This window comes from Gambusia affinis, linkage group LG18, assembly GCF_019740435.1.
Source record: "Gambusia affinis linkage group LG18, SWU_Gaff_1.0, whole genome shotgun sequence".
NCBI classification, from domain to species: Eukaryota; Metazoa; Chordata; class Actinopteri; order Cyprinodontiformes; family Poeciliidae; genus Gambusia; species Gambusia affinis.
In genome coordinates this window covers 14,265,344-14,284,112 of record NC_057885.1, presented here as the reverse complement: position 1 = coordinate 14,284,112, position 18,769 = coordinate 14,265,344, and the positions used below count along the sequence as shown (strand labels likewise).

At 38.0% G+C, this 18,769-nt stretch overlaps 1 protein-coding gene across 7 annotated transcripts in view; it reads left to right on the top strand.

Moving 5' to 3' along the window:
• The window catches only part of LOC122820345 (phospholipid-transporting ATPase ABCA1-like), a 192,358-nt gene extending 176,008 nt beyond the window's left edge, over positions 1 to 16,350 (top strand). For all 7 annotated transcript variants that reach the window (XM_044097692.1, XM_044097696.1, XM_044097691.1 and 4 more), the window contains 2 exons: positions 7,619 to 7,862; positions 14,932 to 16,350. In XM_044097692.1, the coding sequence (XP_043953627.1) occupies positions 7,619 to 7,862; positions 14,932 to 15,060 (373 nt within the window). In that variant the 3' untranslated portion in view covers positions 15,061 to 16,350. The remainder of the gene's footprint in view (positions 1 to 7,618; positions 7,863 to 14,931) is intronic.
• The last annotated feature ends 2,419 nt before the right edge of the window (positions 16,351 to 18,769 follow it).

The window sequence follows — 18,769 nt, the reverse complement described above, 5'->3', positions numbered from 1 at the left end:
ACTAAAAAGAACTACTTTTTCCAACTAATGTGAAAGAAAACTCCAAAGCTAAATTCTCTTCTTTCTCTGTTGGGGCTCCTGTTGTCAATATCAACAGACCTCTACAGATGTTGCACTTGCTTTTTCGTGTTTATATGTAACCTTGATTTATGTGACATTTTCAAAAGCCAGCATTTAATACCGAAAGAGGCCAGTCCATTACCTTGGGTCCAGTCAGCTGACATTATTGCCACTGCTTCTGTTTGAGCTTTTAAGAGGAATGACGTTCAACCAGCAGACACACACACATCCGGGAACAAAATTCCTGACAGGATTACGCGGTGGCAATCGCTGGGTGGAGAGTTGGATCAATACACCTGAGATGAGGGGGTGGAGCGGACCATTTGTCAAGTTGCGCAGGGGATTAGGGGAAACGCATGGAACAGCACGAAGGGGGCGGTAGTGTCAAGGGTATTTCCCATCAAGAGCGTTAATGTCACATGAATAACTGCGCTTTTAGATCACTGCAAAGGAGAAAAACATAGGCTGCTCTGTAGGAAGGGCTATTAAAAGACGGGGAGAGTTGAGGTGAAGGACTAAAGTGGGAGGGTGTGAACTAATCAGTCCCTCCCAAATGTTAGGGTAGCAGGCAAATTCTCTGCCAATTACGTCCTGAACGTAAGGGCATGAGCAGAGTGGTGTAAATAATTTATGAAGTAAGCGGGAGTTATCAGATAGGTAGGAGCAACGCGAGACAATATGGGGGGGAAAGGGGACGGGAAGGTGAACACATGTCCCACTTCACTCCACTTGCTGTTAGGTAAAAGGAGAATCTTACTTCACACGACAAGCATATGAGAGGGAAACCAGATAAGCGCTGCGTCTACATAGATTTTTGCTGCGCTTATTTTAGATCTCACACAGACAATTTACACGCCGCAGAAATACTATCGCTCAGCTCTCGCTGTGCAGTGAATAATTTCTAATTAAGCTTCCCTATCTCCACAGCGCTTGGTGTAATTAATGTTTCATGAGGTGTGAGACCCCGTTAATGACTGAAAAGGCAATTAAGCAATGTCTTCTCTGTTTTCTTTCCTTGTCACTATCTTGCCACGTTTATGCTGTGGCACATCATCCACACACACACACACACGCACACAATTACTCTCTTACTGTTGAAATTTGCACACACAAAAATTGTCACACAAAGAGCCTCTTGAACCTTTCCACTTTTGGTCATGTTATACCCTCAAGCATCAATGTGTTTCATCGGGATTTGATGGCAGACCAACACAAAGTAGAACATAACTGTGAAGTGAATGGAGAAGGTTGCACACTCTTTTTGTTTGTGTTTTTACAAATACAAATCAAGTCTTTTGGGGCCTTTCTCTACTACCTTAGCAACTACTTTTTAGACTCTTCCAAACCAGAAAAAGAATTAGACCAGAGGACACTTACTTATACTTATCTACCAACCCTGAATAGTAGTATCTAGTTTATTTGCTTTGGATCAACAATATAACCTTTTCTTCTTTTGCTCTTTCCTTTGGTTTGTTATTTTGTTTGTATTTTCTTTTAGTTCCTGTAAAGCACTTTGTATTGCCTTGTTGCTGAAAATGTGCTATATAAATAAAATTACCTTTACCTTTGCCAGTTTTGGACCTCTACTAAGATCAGTTTATCCCATCCTAACAGGTGGCTTGTAGCCCACAAAGTTCAACCCTCAGCAGAGCATCTTACATGTTTACTGTGTTGTAGCAATGGCCAAATGGGACTTCTCATAGTTTGTCTTTTTCTTTTCCAAAAAGAACTTTGTCTACTAGTAGGACTATGAAGCACATAACACCAGAAAAATGGATATCTGGAAATCATCATGGGTCTCTTGGCGTCTTCTCTTATTGCTCTTCTTCTGTCCTGCAGTTGTACTATGCCCTTTCCATTTTCAGGCAATGGATTGAACAGTCTTTGTGAGAGGTTCAAATCTTGGCAATTTTCTAAAGAGCTAAATCTGCTTTAAATTAATCCCCAACTTTATCTGTGACATGTCTGCTGTGTTCCTGGGTCTCCCTGAGGCAGTTTGTTCCCTGATTTTCTCTAATAAATCCTCTGTTGCACATCGGTATTAAATAGTCAGCTGGCTTCTGAAGGCAATTTATTTCACTTAAATTTTATTTGGAGGTGTCATAGTAAATAATGACTGAACACACTAGTATTTACTAGTTAATCTTTTTGTAATGACAAAAGGAAAATACAACAAATTTCCCTTCTATTTTAGAAGTGTACACTACTTTGTCACTATAAATCCTAAGAAAATACATTAAAAGCAAGATGAGCATTTTAACATGACGTAATCACAAAAGAGTTTTGAATATTTTAACAGCTGCTAGCTACTTCTTAATATATCAGAAAAAGGGCTGGTTTGCACAAGTAGCAGCTTGCAGATGGAGAAGCTTCTGTTAGGCAATAAGGGAGGCATTGCATCAGAGATAGGTGATGCATGCCATTGTCACACGGCAAGAGCTTCCTGACCTGCAAAGCGGGGGGTTACCACTTCATCCCCTCGCCACTTGCTCCTCCATCGTTTTTCCATCACAAGCCCCAGAAACGAGTGCAGCATCTCACCATGGTGACAGCTCTCACAGTTTTGACCCCCCATGGCTCATATGTAATACATGCTTACCCTCAGACATTTGCAACCCTTCACTTCCTCGCTTCCTCCCAGAGTCCTTCTCCTTCAAAATCCCCTAACTGCATTGTCCTTATTTGTCTCTCTCCGCCATTTTCTGTACTTACAGTCGCCTTTGTTAGTGCTGTCCCCTTTAGTTCATCGTCTCACCTTTTGGTTATCGGTGAAACACCCACCTGCTGCTTTAATAAACCTGCCTTTGTGTGAGTCAGGCACAAAATGAGCCAATTTCTGCCGCTGCTGAGGTGGTCATCAGGCGAAAGGAAGGCTGAAGATTACGTTTGGGCAGTCCCTTCTGAGACGGCGGCAGCCTCTTCGTTATCCCCATCCATCTGTTTATCCCTCCTCATATACAGCCCCCTTAAATCACTCACATTTCAGGAGTTTATGAAAAGCGGACTGAGATGGTGAGGAATAAATAAGCAAAAAAATAAATAAAAATTGCACAGGAGGCTATAAATTGGTTTTTAGTATGGTGGTGCGCTCGTATGAAAGCTCCCAGGTGTTAAGTAAACCCAAATGAAGTGGAGGAACCAATAAAAGCAGCTTCAAAGCTTCCCCATAATCTTGTCAGTTAGGAAGGACACCGTCTAGCCAACTGCAGGATTTTCCACTGATTGATATCATTCATATCGCCTCTTCATAGAGTACCTGGAGGTAAGCACATCCAACAGCCGGGAGTCTTATATTCCTCATGGTCAAAATGCGTCACCATATTAAAAAGAAAAAAAAAAAAAAAAACTGGGACAGAGAGTGGCTTTAATGCATTAAGGCAATGCTGGAGTGTTTTCTTTTACAAGAGCAGTCTCTGAAAGTTTGGATCAGTTCCTGAAGTTGACATGGAGAAGTCCAATAAACTCCTTCCATCTTGCTGTGCATCAGCTCTGCAGGTATGCCATTAAGTAAATACTTTAGTGCTTTTAAGTGCTTGTCAACTGCAGAGATGGATGACAAAATAATCCTCTTTGCGGTTTACAATGCATCAACATCGTAGGTGTAATTAAGACACAGCGCTGTCAGACAGATGGTGCATTGGGTGGACTGTCTATGTAAAGGCTGCTGACTTTCAGAATACACATCATCAGCTTTGATAGCTGTAGGACAACTTTAATTTGTTTGAAACTGTGATGCTTGAAATATAGTGTTGGCTGTCACGTCTACAAGCAGTCTTAAAATTTACAGACAACAGACTACATCGAAAATCCGTATGGCTTTGTTTGGCTGTACACAAGAAAATCTTCAACTGAAATTTTCTTTAAAGCAACACATTACATTTCACATTTCAGTACCCCCGAAGATAACGCTCTACTAGTACAAGTACAAATAGACGTTTAATTCTGTAACACAGAATTCTGAGAATATCTCATCCCAATGTTTGTCTTGTGGTACCAGTCATGCTTTTTTTCTCAGGATTGCTTTTTGTTAAAGGTCTTATACAAGCCATGCTCTAATTAAAAGACTGAAATGAATTTTATCAATTTTCTTTTCCTTTTTCTTTTGTTTTATGATATTCTTTCAACTATTTTCCAAGATTGTAGTTCACAATATTCACTTTAAAAAGTGTAAAAGGAAAGAGCCTGGAATGCACCCAGATTGTAGAGAAACTGAGATGCGTTGGAGCCACAAACCCGTCCATCGATGCATGACCAACATCCGTGCAGCTCGAGTCTCCAGCTTGAATTGAAATTCATAAACTGGAGATTTAGTGGTGATTTATTTGATGACGAGGAGAAGGTCAGGAGAACTTCAGCGACTTAACAAGCCCCCAACCCAAGGATTTAAAAAACACATTTGACATATTTTTATTGTTTTTGTGAAGAATTTCTTTTCATGGTAGGAATTTTTATTTATTGTGGCAGCAATAACTTCCAATGAATTATGTTATAAAACTTCAAAAACTAGTTGGATTGTCAGTTTGACTTTTGCTATTTTCTCCATTGTTGCTTACACGAGAGCAACAATATACAGCCACATACAGTAGTTACCTTAAAAAGACTGCAAGGAGATTTAGAGTAGTTTATTTTATCAATTATCGCAATAGTATCACAGCATTTTTAAAATGTCTATATGTGGAAAAAAAACAGTCTATTGTGATTACAGTAAGATATTTTGATCAATAGTCATAGCATAATTTCAAACAATGAATCTTTGAATAATTTGAATAATTCCTGAATAAATGAAGGTCTTTCAAAGTTTTCTTTTTTTCTGCTTGCTGTGTTTTACCTGTGCTCAATCCAGTGTTGAATGTATTCCAATTTCTTTATGAAAAATAACAAAAATAAGTTTTTACATAAAATATTTTAGCACCAACAAGGTGTTTACCAAAAAAGCTTTAATCTAAAAATGTACTAGTGTACAGTAGACGATCTCCATTCACTCGTTCTCAACCATCTAACTCTTAATTTAGGGAAGAATCTTTTCACTTCTTTCAACTGTTCTCCTGGATCAGAGCATCTTTACTCTGAAAGCACCAACTAGGGGTCTGAAGAAGCTTCTTGTATGATCTTGCTTGATCAAAGTGTCAGACCACCCTAGCCCCACTCTGACCTCTCGCCCTGCAGTTGCCCCTCCCCTCCTGTGCACACAAACGTTGTGACTTGGCAGCAGCACTGATGACCTTTCGAGGCTCCCGCAGACGGAGAAAGGCAGCCGAATTATTTTCAGCCCGTCATGCTCTTATCTGTGTCTGGTTGTTGTTTGTTTTAAATTACATGGAAGAATGACTACCAGGCATACCACGGCGGAGGAGAAGATTGATGCAGAATAATGAAAATGAAGAAAGGGGAAAGGGAAAGGGGGGGCCACGGTGTTGAAATTACAGCTGCTCTGCCACGCTGTGTTGAGCTGCTGTATCATATCTGAAATGTAAAATATTCTGAAAGGATTAGCTGTGACAATGTGTGCAGTCATGACTGTAAATATAACCCATTCATTATTTCCTCGCAGGCTGAATTTAGCCCCAAGTTGCTAAGATCTTGCTTTTATGTGGTGTTCAAATCACCAGTTAAAACCTAATTTATTGTTTCAAACACTGGCCCATGTGTGGCAGTGTGAGCTCTATTTGCTGATATCTGTGTTTTCCGTTCCACACACTCGCAGAGGTTCTTTTAGAGGAGCCAAGACAGTGTGTCCAGGATGAAAGAACGTGGATTCTGGTGGATTTAGAGGGGAAGTAAAATATGAGCATATAAAAGACTTATTTCCCTCAAAGCGGTGCCTGAAATCTCTGCCTTGGTGCAACAAGAGAGGAAATAAAAGGCAAGCAGAGGGACAGACTGAGGGAGAGCTAATTGATAAGGGCGTTTTACTGTCACGGAAAGCCTGCCTTCCACTGAAGTAGGTATTTCGCAACAATGTTTTTAGAAAGTTGGACTTGTGCAGCTTGGTTGAGTTTGAGAGTTGTTTGACTAAGCGTAAGTCAGATATAGCAAAAAGTAAACACTAAAAGGCAATAGTCTCAACCTTGATGGGGGACTGTTGCCTTTTAGTCTGTTCTATCGTAAAGAAAAAAAGTTGAATATTATTGTTTTGTGTTTTTTTTGGGATTTTTTTACATAACATAGGATTCTGAAGATGGAAGTTTTAATATATCCTGCTAAAACTTGTAGACTTTGCACGGTTGATGTGCTCGTGTTGGGAAGGTCTTTGGAAACGTCTCTCTTTCTTGTTTCACCAGAACTGTAACGTTAGTGGTTTACTGTTCCAAGAAGTCTGTAGCAGACGAAAAATATTTAATGAAATACTGCTTGGATATTTTTATGTAGGAAATAAATGCTTATCGGTTTCCTGAAACATGTCTCAGGAAATTACAGACATTTATTAAAATAGTTGTTATTACTGTCATAATGTCAAGGAAACTCATCTTCAGACCAGATTTGAAACCATAAACAACACAATTCCTCATAAAATCTAGTGCTCAATAATTGTAGTGACTTACAATATTGCCACATTTTGACTCTTTAAGTCTAATTTCTTTCAGTAGCAGCAGTGCTTCACTTCCTCCTCCCTCCCTTTGGGATCACACAGGCTTGGTTTATCCTCCACATCTCTAATTGTCACTGAGGGGGCTCCAACACTCGTTACATGAAGCTCAGTACAAGCCACAATGGACATTTCTGAGAGTAAATCCAACATCAGGGAATTAATTAGGCAGAAAACAAGGGGTCATAGGAGTACTAATGACAGAATAACAAGGCAGAGAGTTTTTATTTGCTGCTCAGCAGACAGAACACATATTCAAAGACATGGATTGCTAATTAGGTTTAGAGTTTAGCCTCATTTATGACAATATTTATATCTGCAATGACTTTTCATGCATAGTTTTAGCAAAAATATTAATTACATTGGGCTTGTTAATGTTTTTGAGAATTATTTTATTTCCAATTGAGCACTTTTAGCTTGAGTTCATAATATAGTGGTATTGTCACCATGCTATGATGACACAACCACTTATTTAGACTTCCTCTTTATGAGAGGTGCTGTTAATGCCAGAGTGTAGAAGTACACTAATAAAATTAGTTACAATTACAGTACTGAGCATTGCTGTAGCTTTAGTACAATGAGCAACATTTTTTATATTTAAATGAGCAGGTTATGACAGATTCTAAAAAAATATAAAACATGTTGACGCAGTGCCCTTATTCTCAGCCAAACTTAAAAGGGACCTATTATGTAAAATGTACTTTTGCATCATTTTTTTATACTCTCTTTTGCATCTCAGTTGCTTCTAAAAACAGTCTAAGCGCTTTAAAAAAACATTTAGCCATTTTCTGACTACAAGTCAATGTTTTTTGGTGTCTGGAAAATGAGCAGTTTCAAAAACCTACCAATTATGAGGTCACCAAGTTAAATATTGTGAACTTTATGGTCAGTATTGCATGTTTCCTTCTTTTTATACAATCACCACAGAAATTATGTAAATCGAATGCCGAATGTCTACTAACTCTGTTCCAGATTTGGCGATGGCTACACGGTGATTGTGCGTGTCGGCGGCTCCCCTCCTGCCCTCCAACCAGTTGAGGAGTTTGTCCAGCTGACTTTCCCAGAAAGCATCCTAAAGGAGAAACACCACAACACACTCCAGTACCAACTCCCATACACACAGGGAGCTTTGGCCAACATCTTCAGCCAGTTCACCAGTAACCAGCAGAGGCTGGGCGTGGAGGACTACTCTGTGTCCCAGACAACTCTGGATCAGGTGAGACATAAAAAAAAAAAAAAAATAAAATAAAATTACCCTCACTTTATTAATTGAAAACTTTTCGTCTTGTTTTAAATCATGGGTCATGCATAAAATATGTGTATGAAAGCAGGATTAAATGATAGGATATGCTTCCACATTTCCATGTTAAATCTGCTTACAGACTTTAAGTTTTGAAAAATTTCTGCAAATGTTACAAGAAAACCATATACCTAACACTGTGTGCATAAAGTTCGACATACCTCAAGCTTGAAATAGGTCAGATACATAGAATCATAGCTTTGGGGTTGCATGCATTTTTGACATTATTCTTCTAAACTGTCAACGTTTTTCAGCTCAACTTTTAATATTTCATTAGTTTCCCATCCTTCAATTTGCTGACATTGTAAAGTGAGTCTCATTTTTCACACAAGAGACTTAAAACACATTTTTCGTTGTAGTAGTACATAAAAAAAAGAACAAGTCTTTACGTTAGGAAGTTACTTTGGTGTTGATTGATTTGATATTACCCAGATTTATTAGAACAAACTCCAGAGCATCACTTTTATCCTCGTGGGGAAGTTCTTCGGGAGTGCATTTGACAAATAAATAATGATGTTGAGAATGATAAATATTTTTTGTATTTATGCTTGAGAGCAAACTATTGATTTTTATCTAGTTTTACTGTACAAGAGAGACATTTTGACCCTGAAATTCGTTTTCCTGAATAGACTGATATTAACCAATAATTCTATATTAGCTCAGCTTATTGGATTACTACTTCAACGATCCATCAGTGGGGCATTCTAGGAATTTTCAAATAACCAGTAGCACTTAATAGCCAAGAAAGTTTTACTGTACCGATCTCGTATCTTGACGTCTGCGGACGCATACGACGTCCTTCTTATTTTAAGTGTTTTCCCGTCTCCACACCCCTGACTTAAAGTATTGATTAACATGCTTCTGCAGCGTTTTGTGGCATGCTCATGAGGGAATACAATCATTTGTTTTAGAGCAGAGATATGCCTGAAACGTGACAGACAGAGAGCCGTGAGGACCAGGATTGAGAACCATTCTTCTAGATCGTCTTGAGTCTTCTCTGATGTTCTCTTTTCTTCAGGTCGCCTCACAGGTTTCCTATAGGATTTACCTCTGTTCATTACAGAACGATGATTTTACGTCCAATGATTAGATTTTTGTCAATTCAACTATTTTATTTTGAATCCGTATCTTCTGAAACAAACATTGATGACAAGTTTCACATGACAGATCTTCTGCATCAGATACTTTATACTTTTCTACGTAGTCATCTTTTTCTTTTTTTTTTTAACTTCATGCCAGACCCACCAGAATTGTCTGTTGCCAAAAATAATATATATATATTTTTTTTTCCCATCGGGCCAAAGCACACACTTTTGGTAGGGTTTATCTGACAATATTTTGTACATCTCCTTAAGAAAACACTTTGTCTTTGCTGACCGTTCCTCTTTGCACAATCTCTCTAGATCCTCCTGAGTCCCTCCATTACACTTGTCTCAGTTCTGCATTAATCAGCCATGTGTTTTTGGATTTTTACCCCTATTCGAATTAATGTATGTAAAGTTATGTTGCATTTATAAAATTTATTTTGCGCGTGATTATTCTGCTGCATTAAGAGATTCATTTATTTCTTATTAACTTTAAGACTTTTGACCCGTTTTCAGCTGAGATGCCCCAGAAAATGCGGGGAGTGCTTTATATATCTTCTCTTTATTTCATCCCAAGCGCTGCAGCTTTTTGTGGAAAATAAGCCTAGTACTGGATGCCTCAGACTGTCTTCACCTTGTGTTTTTCCTCGCGCCCCCAGAGGTCTGATACAATCAGGCAGTGAGTGGTGAGTGAGGGTGTGATTGGTCTTACAAACCCTCTATTAGCTCCACAGCAGATGACCAGACAGGGAGGTGGGGATGACTTCTGGTAGGTCTGGAAAGGTCATGAGTCCACCTCACTGAGAGAGGAGCAAAAACAGACACAGATGGGAGGCATCTTTACGGTCTCTCTGCTGTATTTTAATCAAATTATCTGCGCCATATAAAGGATGCTGCAGCAATATTAAGAATTTTACTGTCAGAATTTTATGAACACAATCCCCATGCGGATGGCTTGTAATTTGGGATGAATGCCATCTTTACGGGTATTATTTGTGTAAAATCCATCTTTCAGGAGTCATTTAGTCATCCAATTAAATATTTAAAACATACATCAGAAAGTAAATGCTTTAATTAATATTTATGGTACGTGTTTAACTCGAGCCATGTTTCAACTTCAGCCGTACTGCAGCTGCTAACCTTGAATACGTCTCTGAACATTTGTGTCAGCTGCTGCAGTTTGTGCTCTGGTCAATATTTACCAGATAAAAGGCAGTAAATAAATCATACCTAAACCAGCAGGTCAGGGTGTTATAACACAGAGGGGTTTGGGGTACAGAGCCAATAGAGACCCAGACAGTCACCTTTCAGCTGCTGATTTATACAGCACAGCCTTGACCTATAGTATAACACCCAACTTGAACTACAATTAATATTGATCGACACGGCCTACGGCTGCGGCAGTGATGGGGATTGTGGGGACGGTGCGGATCTCAAAGGAGAATGTGACAGCGTCACTTGTCTTTCAGAGGACAGTCTGGGTCCAGAAGACAAAACGTTAGCATGACAATATTTGGAAAATTGTTCAAATTTGTCACCAAAGCCGGACGAGTAGGAAGGAAACAAATAGTTTTTCTTTTTAAGATGTGTCATGCATTGTTGCTAAAGGTGCTATGCTCAGTTTATGTTGATATTATTGGACCGTGAAGCAGTTCTAACTATAAAGACGTGGATAGATAAGAATGTGGGGCCATTAGCAGAAAAATAGAGTCCAAGAACACTTTTTCCTGAAGCCTGTAAAAGGTGGGACTGATCATCCTTTACTGCTTTATGCCAACATTCTCTAGTTTTTGCCAAATGAATATTTGTTTATGAGGATTCATGCAACAACAACAGTCTTGGCACTCCACTGCTAGTGATTAGCTTTTTTTTTTAGTACACATAATGTGATATAGTTTTGGCCAGTATGAATGAACAGATGGAAAAATATATTATCACTGACCATGGAAAGATGTGAAATTGCTTTCTTGGGTTAACTTGCAATCATTGCTTGTGGTAAATGCTGCATTTCTGGAATAGTTTATTTTCAAGTTTTCTCTATAAATCGTCTAAAACATTACTTAGATTGTAATCCTGATAAACAGGAACTGAAACATCGATAAATGAGTGAAATCAACTTCCCCTGTTTATAGATAAATGGGAAGATCCAAATGAAACTGATTCTACTGATTAGACTCTATATATTTCTGTCTTTTTTGCAGCTTGAAAGAACTTCAGACACGCCTCGACAGGGTATAGAAAAGTCTGTTTCCTCTTACATAACTCGGAGCATCTCTGCGCTTCATCTGATTTCATTCTAAGGGCCTCACAGACACTAGAATTAGCACATTAACACTATTCACACAGAACAATGATATGGATGAAGGTAGACATGGTGCATTCACGGGTTAAAGATCTTTAAAACATTTCTTGACTGACCCCGCGAACCGAGCTAAAAAAATGTTTGATTCCAGTCATCAAAAAAAAATTCATCTGATTTCCAGGCTTAAGCTGACATCCTGACCATTAACTGGAATGTTATCACAAAGGTTTTTTTCTATTTTTCCTTTGTGAAGTCAACTCCCAACCTACAGCTTTGAATCGATACATTAGTGTGTTGGCAGATTTTGTGTAAGATCTCTAGATAAATCCCTTTGCACTCTGCAACATGTCCTTTGTTATATAACAGAGGTTAATTGTGTAAATGACGTCCTTCCCCTCCTGCGTTATGCCTCGGTGGTCTCCAAATCAACACCTGAGTTTACCCTCCATAACGTAATTAATGCCTGTATCCATCTGTTATCGCAGATTTGCACCGGCGCATGATGTTCTTGTCTTTCCTGGATGCATAAATAAAAAGGAATATCAGGGGAAGCAAAAACGTAGGACTCATCACAGCACAAGATGTATCCACTTTATTTTTATTTTTTCAGTCAAAAGTGCTGCACTATGCACGACCTTTCCAACTATTGGTCTTATGGAAAGTTAAACACAAACACTACTTGGATATTCTGCTGGATAGCTGCGGAGCCTTGAGTGTGAATATCAAATTCTGAGCGTGCCTCGGCATATCAAACCGATATCAGCCAGCAGCAGGGTCAGAGATGCCCACAGAGATGGGCAGAGAGGGTATTTGTTGCTACTGTCGTTCTTATCCTCTTACTCACTGTCATCTGACAAAATGCTTTGACAAGCCCGACCTTGATGCACACGGCTGATGAGTTGATGTCAGCCTTGCATACTTGAGCTTTAGCGGCTCTGCGGCTTGGTTCTCAGTTATGAGGTTTCCCAGCATACAGCAGTCACATGACACATGCAGATTTATCGTTTGAGCTCATTTTGTGTTTTTGTTTTAGAACCGCAACAAGATTTTAAATCCTGATGACGGATGAGTTTATCTCAGAACTGGACCTCATGTCTAAGCCATGCAGTTTGTGGAAGAGGTTCACACAAAGTAGCCCCTAGCAGCTTTTCCTCCATGATAATCATGTGTTTAACTACAGCTGACATGAACCAACCCCACAACATGATACTGCCACCACCATATTTTAAGCGTAAACTGTTCCTGTTGTTGCTCTTTCTTGAAAGTGTCGTCTTTGAATATTCATTTCATTACCTTTTCTGTCAATTTACTCCTGATATACACTTCCTCAAAACTTTGTCCCTATCCCATCTAGGTTGAATTAACAAGCGGATGATTTATTTAGTTTTTACTATTAGGCTACTTCTAAAAATATTTAGTTGCACTGGGTTTATTTAATTTAATTTTATTCTTTTGAGAGATCGTTCAGCGTAGAGAGGCTGAATAGAAGCGCACTCCCCCCACCTTCCAGGAAAACATTTTGAAATCCATAGATCATCATAAAATCATGCAGTAGTTTGTGTTGGTCTATCGTAAAATCCATCAAAAAATACATTGAACTCAAGGGGTCTGAAAACCACAAATTGATAATTTGATTTAATAATGCTCCAACAGGTTTTCTTTCTACTTTTCCATTGATGTAAGTTTTGAGAAGTTTCTCCTTTAAACATAAATCTGAACAGGAGCACTTAAAAACTTTGTGGGCAACTGATACTTGTGGCTAAATATTTATCTTGGCTCAAAACTGCAATCAGATACCTGACATTTAGATGCTTTGTTTATTTGTATTTCGTATTTACGTTCCTCAGGAAATAAATCTTACTACATTCATGTACTCCTCCATCTGACCTCGGCCCATTCATTTTCTTTAAAATAAAAAGCACACTGTTCTTCCTTCTCTGCCTCAGCCATTTTATCCTCCTGGTTTTTCAGTACTAGGCTGCAACATGTGCGCTCTGCACTTCAGAAAGGCAAATACCATTTACCAAGGAAGACACCGGTCCAGTTAATGCTCTGTGTTAGCCGTCAGGACTTGTGTCCAGGGCATGTTTCAGGTTCCCAACATATAACTGCTAATAAATGGAGAGCAATTAAAACACACACAGCTGAGCTAATCACCACGTTTCACACCGTTCCCTGAACCAATTTGCTGAAGCTCTCTTAGCAGCCGAGCTCATACAACACACCTCGACCACATGGTCCACAAGTGAGAGTTGGCAGGTCTGAGCAGAGCCGCGCTGCACTTAGCACATGGACCTGAAGTGTTCTCTTTGTGGATACCTGAGCAGAAATAAGCAGACGTTCTAATAAAATAAATTGTTCTATTAAGAAGCATATTAACAATAAGGGATTAACTCTCCAAGCACAACTTTTCTTAGTTTTTTTGTTTAACTCAGCTTTGTCTATTTTTGTTTGTCATTTTTAATTTTACATTTCTTTATTTTCTTTAAATTTTTGGATAAAAAATTTATATATATATATATATATTTCTGAATTGAACTTTCTTATTATGTTTTCCATTTTTTTAAAAGCTTTTTTCTATTTACTGTCATGATAAGATGTCTGACCATATTTTCCAAAGTGAAGTCATAAAATGTTCTCATTGACAAATTAAATATGTCAGCATAATTGACATTTATTCTTTAAATAATGCTGTTGCAGATATAAAACAGTAATAATCAGTAGGCTGCAGATTATATTCATTAGTTAATTAAAACAGAATAATGCCAACAGATCTCTCTTTCCCAGTTATCAGCGTTTCATTGGAACAAACCAATATTTTTCAGCTCAATACAACACTGATGTGTTCATCTGGTAATTCAAGCCCCGTTGTTCTAGTTTATTTGCCTCCTAACAGAGCATACTTTGTGACCATAAAGAACATTTTAATTGATAGCAACTCTGAGTAGTCTCTGACAGGATTGGCCTAGATGACTATTCTTTTTTTTTTTTTCTTTTTCTTTTTTTTCCTCATCCCCATGATTTTAAAGGCAGCCTCATAAATCACATGCTTTTACTTTCACACAGCCATTGAAATCCATTTAATGAAAAAGCAATGCTCTTATCATTTTATACGATCCTCTTTGCTGCTTTTACTCTGCGGAGTAAAAGTTTTTTTTTTTTTTTGTTTTTTTTTCTTTGGCGTGCCATTACCGCTGAAACTGGCTGCGGCGAGCCTGGTGTTTATACAGCACAATGAAACCCACACAGCTTTTCAGTTTTTTTGTTTTTTTTTAATGAAAGCCATAGGATTGATTTTGTCTTATAATATATTGCCATCACAGAGAGAAGAATGATTGTTTTATTCTCTTTCTCAGCTGGTCAAAGATGTCAAGCTGACATTCACTGTGTGAGTCCAGACGTCTGCTTTGCCTCGTGGCCTTTGTACGGCAACTCATTCACACCAAAGCTGCCAGCTGAATCACTGTTTCTGGCTTTTTGTTCCTTTCTCTCTTTCTTTCTTTCTTTTTTTTCAAAACCAGGAGAAAAGAGGAGAGAAACATTATATTGAGAAATGGAATTTGTCTTGATCTTTGTCGATGTGTTGTTGATGTTTCAGGTCTTTGTGAACTTTGCACGCCACCAGCATGGGGAGGACGACTCTCGGGCCTACAGCAACCCAGTCGACGTCACAGACGAGCTGCCACTGAGGTCGCTGCAGGCCTCCCGAGAAGCGGAGAACGCCTAATGGAGAAATCTATGTATTGTACCTGAACGAATCGGCAATAAGTCTCGAAAAATTGTTTCTATTGGCACCAACACAATAATTGGATTCTTCGCAACTACTACTCAGATTTTTTTTCTGTGAAATCAGGCTTCCTGTAGGCACGTATAGAAAAATCATGATCAGGGTTTTTGTAATTTATTTATTTCAACATTTTATTGCAATTTGACGTTTGAAAATCTCCTCTGTGTTTCTAGATTTGTGTGAAAAACTGAACAGTTGCTCTAATACTGGTACTTGCAGGGAAGGCGTTGCTTCTTTCTTTATCAAAATGAATTACCTTTTTAGTGCGTTTACAGTAGAATAGTTTTGAAGTATTTTCTAAACTTGTGTTCAACTGTGAAAAGAATATTGGTAAAAAAAAATACTCTACTGGCTCTTTAAAACCGTGTACATTTAAAAGTTTTGTGCTGTATTTTTAGTTCATGGGTAGATGAACTTTCTTTTTCAAAGGTTTACAGACCGAAAAGAAAGCGGTCTGTTTTGATATTTGTTGCTGATCATTACATACCTCAGGCCGGGTCTTCGGGGCGAATCTTCCAGCTTATCTATAGATAATTGCACGGCATCTGGGACACGTGTATCGTCTGTTTACATTTGAGAGAATGTAATTCTATTGGTTGTGTTGCAAGCACCATGTGGGAATGTTGAAGCGACACAATCGCCCGCATGCGCAGCAGCTTTATTTGCTGACAGGCACTCCAGTGATAACTTTCAGACAACAAATAACATCTGCGGAATGCATTTGCATTGAACGTCTGAACATTTTCAGTTAATTAGAGGCATGTTGAAGGACTGACTCTGAGGTTACTGCAAAGTCAAGTAGGTGTCAACATGTTAGTTATTTAAAGAGGACGACTTATCCTTTGTGTGCCTTTACACACAGCACTTTTCAAAGCGCTCCATGCTGCACTGGATGCAGCAGTCATTCATAAGTAAGTGGCCAAAATGTTTTTATGAAGTCATCTGAAGATGTATATGGCTGTGTGAGCCTTAAAAGGTTGAACTTTGTTTTAATTTATTCCTTCACTAATTACTTCTGTTATATTGATTTATGTTTGTTTTATGTTTTTAAAAGGATATTCTAGTTTAAGTGTCAGATGGACATTTTCACAATCATGCCCAGACAATGTGTGAAACAAAAAAATGTATAGTAAAAATGTGTCATTATATGTGCACTTTAAACATCAACAGTTTAATATTTCTATAAGACAATCTGTTGATTCTAATACAATGCTTTATGTCAAAATAAAAAACGACTCATCCTTAATATTGATTGGTTTTGATATTTATTTGATTCCGTAGAACAGAAATGAACAAAAACATTCATTTTAGCAATATGTCATGATTGCAACTGTTGCTTAATTTTTCCCTTGTTGCTGTTGCCATCCTTGTCCTGGCTTTCAGTCTCTTCAATTCAATTCAGTATAAAGATATATTATTTATCCAGTATGGAGTGTTGCCAGGTTGGTTGGGTTTCCGCCCAACTGGGCTTCGATTGATCACATTGGGCTAGAAAATAAAAAACAGCTTTGAGCAATTTGTTAAAATTTGAGCTGTTTTTCACAACATTTGGCAGAGTTTTAGGAAGTGTTTATAGGAGAATTACATCAAAGTAGTTGTCATCATGTGGCAGAAAACCGTTACATTTTAATAAAACGCCATGTCTCTGCACTCGCTATTTCATTTATTTTGAAGTGTCTAGAAGATGTCGCATATCATTGATGATTAATAGTCATTGGTTAATCAAGTGTCACTTGTTAGTAACTTTGTAAAACTGAAATCCCAGTTTTAAAAAGATGTCACAAAAAATCTTGTTCTGTTCCAAGAGTCGTGTTAAAATATGATTAATAAAATGAAGAACAATGGAAAACATTAATGGAGGTCAACAGAGGAAGTCAATGACCTACAGCATGTCCATCCATCCATTTTCTAAAACCCTTGTCCCTCGTGGGGTCAGGAGGGATGCTGGTGTCTATCTCTAGCTAACGTTCTGGGCGAGAGGCGGGGTCATCCTGGACAGGTCACCTACAGCACATCTTATATGTAAATGTATAGTAATCTCATAGTAGCACTTCTAAGGTATTTAAGCATCTGGCTTGTGTGAATGTCTGACTAAAGAAATATCCTAGGATTAATGTGGCAGATGTTATAGTAACTGTATATAATATTGTTAATCCCAACTGACCTGAATCAGGTCAAGCTGTTTTTCAACCACGTTGAAAACCTAGAATTGGTAGACGGTGTGATTTCTTCATACCATAAAAATATTGCAAGTGTTTCTTCAATACAAGAACTTTTTTTTTTTTTTTTTTTTTTTTCCATTTTTACAACTTTGTTTTTGCACATGCACAAACACTCTGTCTTGCCTGCCAAAGTATTTTAGTGAAGAGGTTTTTAATGATTCTTTAGATGAACAAAGAAAGGCTTTTGGTCGAGTTTTACACAGTGTGCTCCCTTGTGACTCTGCTTTTTCACTCAATACCATTCTCTCTACTCAAACTGCAAAAGAAAAAAAAAATGTTGCCCTGCAGAAACAGTTTTCCAGTGCCGGTAATATTTTATTTGCTCGCTGTTTCCTCAGTCATTAATTTCCCTGTCCCTACCCACTTTCAACATCTTCGTGTGTTGCAAAACTAATTCTTCAGTTGATTTTTCAAGTTCTAAACAACATTCTTGTGCGGTTTACTTGGCACATTGGGCGTCCTAATGAAACGTGGATGCACTCTTCACATACTTTGCGGTTTGCTTGTGGAACTTAACATAGTTTGAATTCTTTGTCAAAACCTCGAATGGCGATAGTTATTGTTCCAAGCTATAATGAATCTGTTTGGGTTCTGAATATTTTTCCAAGACAAAGTGAATCAACATTTGCACAAATTGTAACACGACTCTGAATTAATGTTTACTCACAGCTTTATTTGTCCAAAGAGTCATTTGAGTCTTTTTAGTTTAATTTCCTTCATGCTGTTTTATTTACTTGACTTTTTTTCTAGCTTTTTTTTTTTTCTTCTCCTTCTTTCTCTTCAGCAGGAGCTCTGCTTATTCTGTATTCGACATTCTTTCTCCTGAATCTACAAGATGCCAGAACACAGACTGGGCCTTAGGCATTTTACTTCACTGTTAGTGGAGTGGCTTCCTCTGAAAGCCGAAAAGACGTTTTTGTCTGCCAGGTGTCTGATGATGATTTCATTTTCCTGTCAAACTGTTGCACCGATGCTTTTTTTTTCTTTTTCTTTTTTTTCTTCTGTGTGGGCTCCCTCTGTATTTTAGTTTTTGGAGCGAGTTCAAGGCTCACATTTAATTTTTAGAATTTGCACACAGTAAAACCAGTTGAGTTTGAATATAATATCACAATTACATCTACTGGAAGTCTTGTGTGTCTATTACTAGTACATCTAAAATATTCTGTAAAAGTGAAGTTTTTCTTCCCAGTCATTTTAGTAAGTGAGACGATCATTTTGTAGAGATTTGTTACACAGAGTAAAACATTTCAAGCTTTTATTTTTTGCAGTTGTATTGATCATAACTTACGGGTAAAGAAAACCCAAAATTTAGTGTCAGAAAATTACAAAACCAAATTGGACCAATCAAAAACAGATGCTTTCTGGACATACTTTCTGAAAAGTCTGTCCATTTCTTTGTAATTTGTGAGTTTTCCTTAATACAATAC